This window comes from Scyliorhinus torazame, chromosome 19 (assembly GCF_047496885.1).
Source record: "Scyliorhinus torazame isolate Kashiwa2021f chromosome 19, sScyTor2.1, whole genome shotgun sequence".
NCBI lineage: Eukaryota > Metazoa > Chordata > Chondrichthyes > Carcharhiniformes > Scyliorhinidae > Scyliorhinus > Scyliorhinus torazame.
In genome coordinates, this window is record NC_092725.1 from 9,210,400 (window position 1) to 9,223,705 (window position 13,306).

The window sequence follows — 13,306 nt, forward strand, 5'->3', positions numbered from 1 at the left end:
CATCTTTCCTCCTGTACTCTAGCTATCTCCTTCACTTCTCTCCCCACAAGGCTGAGCATCAAAGTCTCATATACATGTAAATCTAGCTCCCTCTAGTGATTGATCTAGACATTTCATTAACCCTTGCAGTTTTTACATTTATGATAATGTCACATCTCTCTCTCTCTCTCTCTCTGTCTCTCTCTCTCACCCTCTCTGTTTCTCTCTCGCGCTCTCTCTCCCCCTCGGTACTGTAAATTCTCTGCTGTTGATATCTGTTCTATCTGACAGTTCCCCAGGCTCTGAGCTGTGTGTGAAGATAGAAGAGAAGACGGTTTCTCAGCTTTTGTTCTGTGTGTCCGGCCCAGGGTTCTGCAGGAAGTGAGTTTCCAGCGGTGATTCTCTCGCGCTCTCAGCTCATTCAGAACATTCCGACCTCCGAGCAGGATGAGACATCCACTTTCCCACATACTGCCCGGGTTTTGCGGTGAGTATTTACAGATAGAGAGACTCAGACAACTCAGTGTGTATCCTGTGGTCCCTCGGTTAGGGAAAAGGAATTACTGAGGGAATGAGAGAGAGAGAGAGAGACAGAGAGAGAGAGACAGAGAGAGAGAGAGAGAGAGACAGAGATAGAGAGAGACAGAGAGTGACAGAGAGAGCCAGGGAGATAGAGAGACGGAGAGACAGAGCGACAGAGACAGAGAGACAGAGACGAAGAGACAGAGAGCGACAGAGTGAGAGAGAGACAGGCACAGAGAGAGACAAAGAGAAAAGGAGAGACAGAGAGACAGAGACAGAGAGAGAGAGAGAGAGAGACAGAGAGAGAGAGAATCGAGAGAGACAGACAGAGAGAGACACAGAGAGAGACAGACAGAGAGAGAGACAGACAGACAGACAGAGAGAGAGACAGAGAGAGAGAGACAGAGCGAGAGAGAAACAGAGATAGAGAGACAAAAAGAGATAGAAAGGCAGAGAGATAGAGAGACAGAGAGAGACAGATAGAGGGAGCTTTACTCTGTATCTAACCCCGTGCTGTACCTGTCTTGAAAGTGTTTGATGGGGACAGTGTAGAGGGAGCTTTACTCTGTATCTAACCCCGTGCTGTACCTGTCCTGGGAGTGTTTAATGGGGACAGTGTAGAGGGAGATTTACTCTGTATCTAACCCCGTGCTGCACCTGTCCTGGGAGTGTTTGATGGGGACAGTGCAGAGGGAGCTTTACTCTGAATCTAACTCCGTGCTGCACCTGTCCTGGGAGTGTTTGATGGGGACGGTGTAGATAGAGGGAGCTTTACTCTGTATCTAACCCCATGCTGTACCTGTCCTGGGAGTGTTTGATGGGGACAGTGTCGAGGGAGTTTTACTCTGTATCTAACCCCGTGCTGTGCCTGTCCTGGGAGTGTTTGATGGGGACAGTGAAGAGGGAGTTTTACTCTGTAACTCTGTAACTAACCCCGTGCTGTGCCTGTCCTGGGAGTGTTTGATGGGGACAGTGTAGAGCGAGCTTTACTCTGTATCTAATCCCGTGCTGTACCTGTCCTGGGAGTGTTTGATGGGGACAGTGTAGAGGTGGCTTTACTCTGTGTCTAACACCGTGCTGTACCTGTCCTGGGAGTGTTTGATGGGGACAGTGTAGAGGGAGCTTTACATTATATCTAACCCCGTGCTGTCCCTGTCCTGGGAGTGTTTGATGGGGAGAGTGTAGAGGGAGCTTTACTCTGTATCTAACCCCGTGCTGTGCCTGTCCTGGGAGTGTTTGATGGGGAGAGTGTCAAGGGTGCTTTACTCTCTATCTAACCCCGTGCTGTACCTGTCCTGGGAGTGTTTGATGGGGACAATGTAGAGGGAGCTTTACTCTGTATCTAATCCCGTGCTGTACCTGTCCTGGGAGTGTTTGATGGGGACAGTGTAGAGGGAGCTTTACTCTGTATCTAACCCCGTGCTGTACCTGTCCTGGGAGTGTTTGATGGGGACAGGGTAGAGGGAGCTTTACTCTGTATCTAACCCCGTGCCGTACCTGTCCTGGGAGTATTTGATGGGGACAGTGTAGAGGGAGATTTACTCTGTATCGAACCCCGTGCTGTACCTGTCCTGGGAGTGTTTGATGGGGACAGTGTAGAGGGAGCTTTACTCTGTATCTAACCCCGTGCTGTACCTGTCCTGGGAGTGTTTGATGGGGACAGTGCAGAGGGCGCTTTACTCTGTATCTTACCCCGTGCTGTACCTGTCCTAGGAGTGTTTGATGGGGACAGTGTAGAGGGAGCTTTACTCTGTATCTAACCCCGTGCTGTATCTGTCCTGGGAGTGTTTGATGGGGACAGTGTAGAGTGAGCTTTACTCTGTATCTATCCCCGTGCTGCACCTGTCCTGGGAGTGTTTGATCGGGACAGTGTAGAGGGAGCTTTACTCTGTATCTAACCCCGTGCTGCACCTGTCCTGGGAGTGTTTGATGGGGACAGTGTAGAGGGAGCTTTACTCTGTATCTAACCCCGTGCTGTCCCTGTCCTGGGAGTGTTTGATGGGGACAGTGTAGAGGGAGCTTTACTCTGTATCTAACCCCGTGCTGTACCTGTCCTGGGAGTGTTTGATGGGGACAGTGTAGAGGGAGCTTTACTCTGTATCTAACCCCGTGCTGTACCTTTCCTGGGAGTGTTTGATGGGGACAGTGTAGAGAGAGCTTTTCTCTGTATCTAACCCCGTGCTGTACCTGTCCTGGGAGTGTTTGATGGGGACAGTGTAGAGGGAGCTTTACTCTGTATCTAACCCCGTGCTGTACCTGTCCTGGGAGTGTTTGATGGGGACAGTGTAGAGGGAGCTTTACTCTGTATCTAACCCCGTGCTGTACCTGTCCTGGGAGTGTTTGATGGGGACAGTGTAGAGGGAGCTTTACTCTGTATCTAACCCCGTGCTGTGCCTGTCCTGAGAGTGTTTGATGGGGACAGTGTAGAGCGAGCTTTATGCGAGGTAGATAGTGTCTCACTTTGAATGCAGAATGAATATTTAAACATGGTGATGACTCCTCCGTTGCAGTTTGGTCTTGGGTTTCACTCGCTGTATAGACGGAGTTACTCTGTGTGAGACACAGCCCAGGCAACTGAAGCAAGGCTGTCAATGTTGGACTGATGAGAATGTCCGAAGAGTGGCTGGAATTGAAGGAGTGCAGGAAGCTTGGGGGTGGTGGGGGCTGGAGGAGGTTACAGAGATAGGGAGGGTTGTAGAGGCTGGAGGAGGTTACAGAGATAGGGAGGGGTGTTGGGGCTGGAGGAGGTTACAGAGATAGGGAGGGGTGTAGGTGCTGGAGGAGGTTACAGAGATTGGGAGGGTTGTAGGGACTGGAGGGGATTACAGAAATAGGGAGGGGTGTAGGGACTGGAGGAGGTTACAGAGATAGGGAGGGGTGTAGGGACTGGAGGAGGTTTCAGAGATAGCGAGGGGTCTAGGGACTGGAGGAGGTTACAGAGATAGGGAGGGGTGTAGGTGCTGGAAGAGGTTACAGAGATAGGGAGGGTTGTAGGGGCTGGAGGAGCTTACAGAGATAGGGAGGGGAGTAGAGGCTGGAGGAGGTTACAGAGATAGTGAGGGATGTAGGGGCGGGAGGAGTGAACAGAGTAGGGAGGGTTGTAGGGGCTCGAGGAAGTTACAGAGATCGGGGGGTTGGAGGGACTGGACGAGGTTACAGTGATGTAGGGGATGGCGGGTTGTAGGGGATGGAGGAGGGTACAGAGATAGGACGAGTTGTAGGGGCTGGAGGAGGTTACAGAGATGGGGAGGGTTGTAGGTGGCTGGAGGAGGTTACAGAGATTGGGAGCATTGTAGGGGCTGGAGGAGGTTACATAGATAGGGAGGGTTGTAGGGGCTGGAGGAGGTTACAGAGATCGGGAGGGTTGTAGGGGCTGGAGGAGGTTACAGAGATGGGGAGGGTTGTAGGGGCTGGAGGAGGTTACATAGATAGGGAGGGTTGTAGGGGCTGTAGGAGGTTACAGAGATCGGGAGGGTTGTAGGGGCTGGAGGAGGTTACAGAGATAGGGAGGGTTGTAGGGGCTGGAGGAGGTTACAGAGATTGGGAGGGTTGTAGGGGCTGGAGGAGGTGACAGAGATCGGGAGGATTGTAGGGGCTGGAGGAGGTTACAGAGATAGGGAGGGTTGTAGGGGCTGGAGGAGGTTACAGAGATTGGGAGGGTTGTAGGGGCTGGAGGAGGTTACAGAGATAGGGAGGGGGTGTAGGGGCTGGAGGAGTTTACAGAGATAGGGAGGGTTGTAGGGGCTGGAGGAGGTTACAGAGATCGGAAGGATTGTAGGGTATGGAGGAGGTTACAGAATAAGGGAGAGTTGTAGGGGCTGGAGGAGGTTACAGAGATAGGGAGGGTTGTAGGGGCTGGAGGAGGTTACAGAAATAGGGAGTGTTGCAGCGTCTGGAGGAGGTTACGGAGATAGGGAGGCTTGTCGGGCCTCGAGTAGGTTACAGAGATAGGGAGGGCTGCAGGGGCTGGAGGAGGTTACAGAGATAGGAGGCTTGTAGGGCCTGGAGTAGGTTACAGAGATAGGGAGGGTTGTAGGGGCTGGAGGGGATTACAGAGATAGGGAGGGGTGTAGGGGCTAGAGGAGGTTACAGAGACAGGGAGGGGTGTAGGGGATGGAGGAAGCTACAGATAGAGGGAGAGTTGTAAGGGCTGGACGAGGGTACAGAGATTGGGAGGGTTGCAGTGGCTGGAGGAGGTTACAGACACAGTGAGGGTTGTAGGAGGATGGATACTGAGAAAGGGAGGGTTGTAACGGCTTCAGGAGGTAACAGAGATATGGAGGGCTATAGGGGTCTGGAGGTTACAAAGATTTGGATGGTTGTAGGGGCTGGAGGAGGTTACAGAGAAAGGGAGGGTTGTAGGGGCTGGAATAGGCTACAGAGATAGGAAGGGTTGTAGGGACTGGAGGTGGTTACAGAGATAGGGAGGGTTGCAGGGACTGGCGGAGGTTACAGAGATGTGGAGGGTTGTAGGGGCTGGAGGAGGTTACAGAGATAGGGAGGGTTGTAGGGGCTGGAGGAGGTTGCAGAGATTGGGCGGGTTGTAGGGGCTGGAGGAGGTGACAGAGATATTGAGGGTTGTCGGGGCTGGAGGAGGTTACAGAGATAGTGAGGGTTTTAGGGACTGTAGGAGGTTACAGAAATAGGGAAGTTTGTAGGTGTTGGAGGAAGTTACAGAGATAGGGAGGGTTGTAGGGGCTGGAGGTGGTTACAGAGATAGGGAGGGTTGTAGGGGCTGGAGGAAGTTACAGAAAGAGGGAAGGTTGTAGGTGTTGGAGGAAGTTACAGAGATAGAGAGTGTTGAAAGGGCTGGAGGAGGATACAGAGATCGGGAGCATTGTAGGGGGCTGGAGGTGGGTAGAGAGATAGGGAGGGTTGAAGGGGCTGGAGGAGCTTACAGAGATAGGGAGGGATGTAGGGGCTGGAGGAGGTTACAGAGATAGGGAGGGTTGTAGGGGCTGAAGGAGGTTACAGAGATAGGGAGTGTTGGAGGGACTGGAGCAGGTTACAGAGATATGGAGGGATGTAGGGGCTGGAGGAGGTTACAGAGATTGGGAGGGTTGCAGGTGCTGGAGGAGGTTACAGACACAGTGAGGGTTGTAGGGGCTGGAGGAGGTTAAAGAGATAGGAAGGGTTATAGGGTCTGGAGGGGTTTACAGAGATAGGGAGGGTTGTAGGGGCTGGAGGAGGTGACAGAGATAGGGAGGGTTGTAGGGGCTGGAGGGGATTACAGAGAGAATGAGTGTTGTATGGGCTGGAGGAGGTGACAGACATAGAGAGTGTTGCAGAGGCTGGAGGAGGTTAGAGTGACAGGGAGGGGTGTAGGGACTGGAGGAGGATACAGAGATAGGGAGGGTTGTACGGACTGGAGGAGAATACAGAGATAGGGTGGGGTGTAGGGGCTGGAGGAGCTTACAGAGATAGGGAGGTTTGTAGGGGCTGGAGGAGGTTACAGAGATAGGGAGGGTTGTAGGGGCTGGAGGAGGTAACAGAGATAAGGAGTGTTGTGGGGGCTGTACGAGGTTACATAGATAGGGAGTGTTGTAGGGACTGGAGGTGGTTACAGAGATAGGGAGGTTTGGAGGGGCACATCGAGTTTACAGAGATATGGGGGTTGTAGATCTGGACCAGGTTACAGAGATATGGACTGTTGTAGGGGCTGGAGGAGGTTACAGAAATATGGAGTGTTGTAGGGGCTGGAGGAGGTTACAGAGATAGGGAGGGTTGGAGGGGCTCATGGAGTTTACAGAGATAGTGGGGTTGTAGGGTCTGGACGAGGTTACAGAGATATGGAGTGTTGTAGGGGCTGGAGGAGGTTACAGAGATAGGGAGGATTGGAGGGGCTCAAGGAGTTTACAGAGATAGGGGGGTTGTAGGGTCTGGACGAGGTTATAGAGATATGGAGTGTTGTAGGGGGCTGGAGGAGGTTACAGAGATATGGAGGGTTGTAGGGTCTGGAGGAGGTTACAGAGATAGGGAGGGTTGTAGGGGCTGGAGGAGGTTACAGAGATAGGGAGGGTTGCAGGGGCTGGAGGAGGTTACAGAAATAGGGAGGATTGTAGGTGCTGGAGGAGGTTACAGAGATATGGAGGGTTGTAGGGGCTGGAGGAGTTTACAGATTTAAGGAGGGTTCTAGGGGCTGGAGGAGGTTACAGAGATAGAGAGGGTTTGTTGGGGTTGGAGTAGGTGACAGAGATAGGGATGGTTGTAGGGGTTGGAGGAGGTTACATAGATAGGGAATGTTGCAAGGCCTGGAGGAGTTTAAAGAGATTGGGAGCCTTGTAAAGGCTGGAGGAGGTTACAGAAATAGGGAGGATTGTAGGGGCTGGAGGATGCTACAGAGATATGGAGGATTGCAGTGGCTGGAGGAGGTTACAGAGATAGGGAGGGTTGTAGGGGCCGGAGGAGGTTACAGAGATTGGGAGCATTGTAGGGGCTGGAGGGGATTACAGAGAGAATGAGTGTTGTATGGGCTGGAGGAGGTGACAGAGATAGAGAGTGTTGCAGAGGCTGGAGGAGGTTAGAGAGACAGGGAGGGGTGTAGGGACTGGAGGAGGATACAGAGATAGGGAGGGTTGTAGGGACTGGAGGCGGATACAGAGATACGGAGGGTTGTAGGGACAGGAGAAGGATGCAGAGATAGGGTGGGGTGTAGGGGCTGGAGGAGGTTACATAGAAAGGCAGGGGTGTACATGCCTGAGGAGGTTACAGAAATAGGGATGTTTGTATGGGCTGGAGGAGGTTACAGAGATAGGGAGGGTTGGAGGGGCTGGAGGAGGTTACATAGATAGGGAGTGTTGTATGGACTGGAGGTGGTTACAGAGATAGGGAGGGTTGGAGGGGCTCAAGGAGTTTACAGAGATAGGGGGGTTGTAGGGTCTGGACGAGGTTACAGAGATATGGAGCGTTGTAGGGGCTGGAGGAGGTTACAGAGATAGGGAGGGTTGGAGGGGCTCAAGGAGTTTACAGAGATAGGGGGGTTGTAGGGTCTGGACGAGGTTACAGAGATATGGAGGGTTGTAGGGGCTGGAGGAGGTTACAGAGATAGGGAGGGTTGTAGGGCCTGGAGGAGGTTACAGAAATAGGGAGGATTGTAGGGGCTGGAGGAGGTTACAGAGATATGGAGGGTTGTAGGGGCTTGAGGAGGTTACAGATTTATGGAGGGTTGTAGGGGCTGGAGGAGGTTACATAGATAGGGAGTGTTGGAGGGACTGGAGGTGGTTACAGAGATAGGGAGAGTTGGAGGAGCTCAAGGAGTTTACAGAGATAGGGGGGTTGGAGGGTCTGGACGAGGTTACAGAGATATGGACTGTTGTAAGGGCTGGAGGAGGTTACAGAGATATGGAGTGTTTTAGGGGCTGGAGGAGGTTACAGGGATAGGGAGGGTTGGAGGGGCTCAAGGAGTTTACAGAGATAGGGGGGTTGTAGTGTCTGGATGAGGTTACAGAGATATGGACTGTTGTACGGGCTGGAGGAGGTTACAGAGATTGGGAGGGTTGTCGGGGCTGGAGGTGGTTAGAGAGATAGGGAGGATTTTAGGTGCTGTAGTGAGGTTACAGAAATGGGGAGTGTTGCAGCGGCTGGAGGAGGTTAAAGAGATTGGGAGGGTTGTCGGGGCTGGAGGTGGTTAGAGAGATAGGGAGGATTTTAGGTGCTGTCGTGAGGTTACAGAAATGGGGAGTGTTGCAGCGGCTGGAGGAGGTTAAAGAGATTGGGAGGGTTGTCGGGGCTGGAGGAGGTTACAGAGATAGGAAGGTGTATAGGGGCTGGAGGATGTTTCAGAGATAGGGAGTGTTGTAGTGGCTGGAGGAGGTTACAGAGATAGGGAATGTTGAAGGGTTTGGCGAAGGTTACAGAGATAGGGAGTGTTGCAGAGGCTGGAGGAGGTTAGAGAGACAGGGAGGGGTGTAGGGACTGGAGGAGGATACAGAGATAGGGAGGGTTGTAGGGACAGGAGGAGGATAAGGAGATAGGGTGGGGTGTAGGGGCTGGAGGACGTTACATAGAAAGGCAGGGGTGTAGATGCTGGAGGAGGTTACAGAAGTAGGGAGGGTTGTAGGGGCTGGAGGAGTTTACCGAGATAGGGAGGGTTGTCGGGGCTGGAGGAGGTTACAGAGATAGGGAATGTTGTAGGGACTGGAGGACGTTACAGAGATAGGTAGTGCTGTAGGAGCTGGAGGAGGTTACAGAGATAGGGAGTGTTGTAGGGACTGGAGGTGGTTACAGAGATAGGGAGGGTTGCAGAGGCTCAAGGAGTTTACAGATAGGGGGGTTGTAGGGTCTGGACGAGGTTACAGAGATATGGAGTGTTGTAGGGGCTGGAGGAGGTTACAGAGATAGGGAGGGTTGTAGGGGCTGGTGGAGGTTACAGAGATAGGGCGGCTTGTAGGGGCTAGAGGGGGTTACAGAGATGGGGAGGGTTGTAGGGGCTGGAGGAGGTTACAGAAATAGGGAGGATTGTAGGGTCTGGAGGAGGTTACAGAGATATGGAGGGTTGTAGGGGCTGGAGGAGGTTACAGAGACAGGGAGGGTTGTAGGGGCTGGAGGAGGTTACAGAGTTAGGGAGGGTTGTCGGGGCTGGAGGAGTTTAAAGGGATAGGGAGGGTTGTAGGGGTTGTAGGAGGTTACAGAGATAGTGAGGTGTGTAGGGTCTGGAGGAGGTTACAGAAATAGGGAAGGTTGTAGGGGTTGGAGGAGGTTACAGAGATACGGAGGGTTGTTGGGGCTGGAGGAGGTTACTGAAAGAGGGACCGTTGTAGGTGTTGGAGGAGGTTACAGAGATAGGGAGGTTTGTCGAGGCTCGAGGAGGTTACAGAGATTGGGAGTTTTGCAAAGGCTGGAGCAGGATACAGAGATAGGGAGGGTTGTAGGGGCTGGAGGAGGTTACAGAGATAGGGAGGGTTGTAGGGGCTGGAGGTGGTTAGAGAGATAGGGAGGGTTGTAGTAGCTTCAGGAGGTTACAGAGATAGGGAGTGTTGCCAGGGCTGGAGGAGGTTACGGAGATAGGGAGAGTTGTACGGGCTGGAGGAGTTTTCAGCGATAGGGAGGGTTGTAGAGGTTGGCGGTGGTCACAGAGATAGGGAGTGCAGTAGGGGCTGGAGGAGGTTTTAGTGATAGGGAGAGTTATAGGGGGCTGGAGGACGTTACAGAGATATGGATGTTTGAATGTTTTGGAGGAGGTTACAGAGATAGGGAGGCATGGAGGGGCTGTAGGAGGTTACAGAGATAGGGAGGTTTGTAGGGGGCTGGAGGACGTTACAGGGAGAGGGAGGGGTGTAGGGACTGGAGGAGGTTACGGAGATAGGGAGTGTTGCAGGGGCTCGAGGAGGTTACAGAGATTGGGATGGTTGCAGGGGCTGGAGGAGGTTACGGACACAGTGAGGGTTGTAGTGGCTGGAGGAGGTTACAGAGATAGGGAGGGTTGTAGGGGCTGAAGGAGGTTACAGAGATAGGGAGGCTTGTAGGGGCAGGAGGGGATTAGAGAGAGAGGGAGTGTTGCATGGCGGGGAGTAGGTTACAGAGATAGGGAGTGTTGCAGAGGCTGGAGGATTTTAGAGACATAGGCAGGGGTGTAGGGATTGGAGGAGGAAGCAGAGATAGGGACGGTTGTAGGGACTGGAGGAGGATACCGAGATAGGGTGGGGTGTAGGGGCAGGAGGAGGTTTCAGAGATAGGGAAGGATGTAGGGGCTGGAGGAGGTTACAGAGATAGGGAAGGTTGAAGGGTTTGGAGGAGGTTACAGAGATAGGGAAGGTTGTAGGAGCTGGAGGAGGTTACAGAGATAGGGAAGGTTGTAGGGGCTGGAGGAGGTTACAGAGATAGGGAAGGTTGTAGGGCCTGGAGGATTTTACAGAGATAGGGAGGGTTGTAGGGTCTGGAGGGGTTTGCAGAGATAGGGAGGGTTGTAGGGGCTGGTGGAGGTTACAGAAATAGGGAGGGTTGCAGGGGCTGGAGGAGCTTACAGAGATAGGGAGGGTTGTAGGGGTTGTAGGAGGTTACAGAGATAGTGAGGTGTGTAGGGTCTGGAGGAGGTTACAGAGATAGGGAGGTTGGTCGAGGCTGGAGGAGGTTACAGAGATAGGGAGTGTTGTAGGGGGCTGGAGGTGGTTAGAGGGATAGGGAGCATTGTAGGGGATGGAGGAGGTTACAGAGATTGGGAGGGTTGCAGGGGCTGGAGGAGGTTCCAGACACAGTGAGGGTTGTAGGGGCTGGAGGAGGATACAGAGATAGGGAGGGTTGCAGGGGCTGGAGGGGATTACAGAGATAGGGAGGGTTGTAGGGACTGGAGGAGGATACAGAGATAGGGAGTGTTGTAGGGACTGGAGGAGGTTACAGAGCTGGGGAGGGTTGCAGTGGATGAAGGGGATTACAGAGATAGGGAGTGTTGCAGAGGCTGGAGGAGGTTAGAGAGATAGGGCGGGGTGTAGGGACTGGAGGAGGATACAGAGCTAGGAAGTGTTGTAGGGACTGGAGGAGGTTACAGAGATAGGGAGGGTTGTAGGGTCTGGAGGAGGTTACAGAGGTAGGGAGGGTTGCTTGGACTGGAGGAGGTTACAGAGATAGGGAGGGTGATATGGGCTGGAGGAGGATACAGAGATAGGGAGTGTTCCAGAGGCTGGAGGAGGTTAGAGAGATATGGAGGGGTGTAGGGACTGGAGGAGGATACAGAGATAGGGAGTGTTGTAGGGACTGGAGGAGGATACAGAGATAGGGAGGGTTGTAGGGGTCTGGAGGCTACAAAGATGTTGTAGGGACTGGAGGACGTTACAGAGATAGGGAGTGGTGTAGGGGCTGGAGGAGGTTTCAGAGATAGGGAGGGTTGTAGGGGCTGGAGGAGGTTACAGAGATAGGGAAGGTTGAATGGTTTGGAGGAGGTTACAGAGATTGGGAGGGTTGCAGGGGCTGGAGGAGGTTCCAGACACAGTGAGGGTTGTAGGGGCTGGAGGAGGATACAGAGATAGGGAGGGTTGCAGGGGCTGGAGGGGATTACAGAGATAGGGAGGGTTGTAGGGACTGGAGGAGGATACAGAGATAGGGAGTGTTGTAGGGACTGGAGGAGGTTACAGAGTTAGGGAGGGTTGCAGGGGATGGAGGGGATTACAGAGATAGGGAGTGTTGCAGAGGCTGGAGGAGGTTAGAGAGATAGGGCGGGGTGTAGGGACTGGAGGAGGATACAGAGCTAGGAAGTGTTGTAGGGACTGGAGGAGGTTACAGAGATAGGGAGGGTTGTAGGGTCTGGAGGAGGTTACAGAGGTAGGGAGGGTTGTTTGGACTGGAGGAGGTTACAGAGATAGGGAGGGTGATATGGGCTGGCGGAGGATACAGAGATAGGGAGTGTTGCAGAGGCTGTAGGAGGTTAGAGAGATATGGAGGGGTGTAGGGACTGGAGGAGGATACAGAGATAGGGAGTGTTGTAGGGACTGGAGGAGGATACAGAGATAGGGAGGGTTGTAGGGGTCTGGAGGCTACAAAGATGTTGTAGGGACTGGAGGACGTTACAGAGATAGGGAGTGGTGTAGGGGCTGGAGGAGTTTTCAGAGATAGGGAGGGTTGTAGGGGCTGGAGGAGGTTACAGAGATAGGGAATGTTGAATGGTTTGGAGGAGGTTACAGAGATAGGGAGAGTTGTAGGGTCTGGAGGAGGATACAGAGATAGGGAAAGTTGTAGGGGCTGGAGGAGGTTACAGACATCGGGAGGGATGTAGGGGCTGGAGGAAATTACATAGATAGGGAGGGATGTTAGGGCTGGAGGAGGTTACAGAGAAAGGGATGGTTGTAGGGGCTGGAGGAGCTTACAGAGATAGGGAATGTTGTAGGAGCTGGAGGAGGTTACAGAGATAGGGAGTGTTGTAGGGGCTGGTGGAGGTTACAGAAATAGGGAGGATTGTACTGGCTGGAGGAGTTTCCAGAGATATTGAGGGTTCTAGGGGCTGGAGGAGGTTGCAGAAATAGGGAAGGTTGTAGGGGCTGGAGGAGATTCCCGAGATAGGGAGGTTTGTCAAGGCTGGAGGAGGTTAGAGAGATAAAGAGTGTTGCAAGTGGTGGAGGAGGTTACAGAGATCGAGAGCGTTGTAGGAAGCTGGAGGTGGTTAGAGAGATAGGGAGGGTTGTAGGGGCTGGAGGAAGTTACACAGATAGAGATGGATGTTGGGGTGGAGGAGGTTACAGAGATGTGGATGGTTGTAGGGGCTGGAGGAGGTTACAGAGATAGGGAGGGTTGTAGTGGTTGTAGGACGTTACAGAGATAGGAACGGTTGTAGGGGCTAGCGAAGGTTACAGACATCGGGAGAGCGGCTGGATGAGTTATCAGAGATAGGGAGGGTTGTAGAGGCTGGAGGAGGTTACAGAGTTAGGGATGGTAGTCGGGTCTGGAGGAGTTTACAGGGATAGGGAGGGTTGTAGGGGTTGTAGGAGGTTACAGAGATAGTGAGGTGTGTAGGGTCTGGAGGAGGTTACAGAGATAGGGAGGTTGGTCGAGGCTGGAGGAGGTTACAGAGATAGGGAGTGTTGTAGGGGGCTGGAGGTGGTTAGAGAGATAGGGAGGGTTGTAGGGGATGGAGGAGGTTACAGAAATTGGGAGGGTTGAAGGGGCTGGAGGAGGTTCCAGACACAGTGAGGGTTGTAGGGGCTGGAGGAGGATACAGAGATAGGGAGCGTTGCAGGGGCTGGAGGGGATTACAGAGATAGGGAGTGTTGCAGAGGCTGGAGGAGGTTAGAGAGATAGGGTGGGGTGTAGGGACTGGAGGAGGATACAGAGCTAGGAAGTGTTGTAGGGACTGGAGGAGGTTACAGAGATAGGGAGGGTT

General features: G+C 53.2%; 1 protein-coding gene across 1 annotated transcript in view; it reads left to right on the plus strand.

The window, feature by feature from the left end:
• The first annotated feature begins 316 nt into the window (after nt 1–316).
• Nucleotides 317–13,306, plus strand: part of LOC140396618 (integrin alpha-X-like) — a 179,352-nt gene continuing 166,362 nt past the window's right edge. The window contains exon 1 of the mRNA XM_072485412.1: nt 317–466. Within this exon, the coding sequence (XP_072341513.1) occupies nt 427–466 (40 nt within the window). The 5' untranslated portion in view covers nt 317–426. The remainder of the gene's footprint in view (nt 467–13,306) is intronic.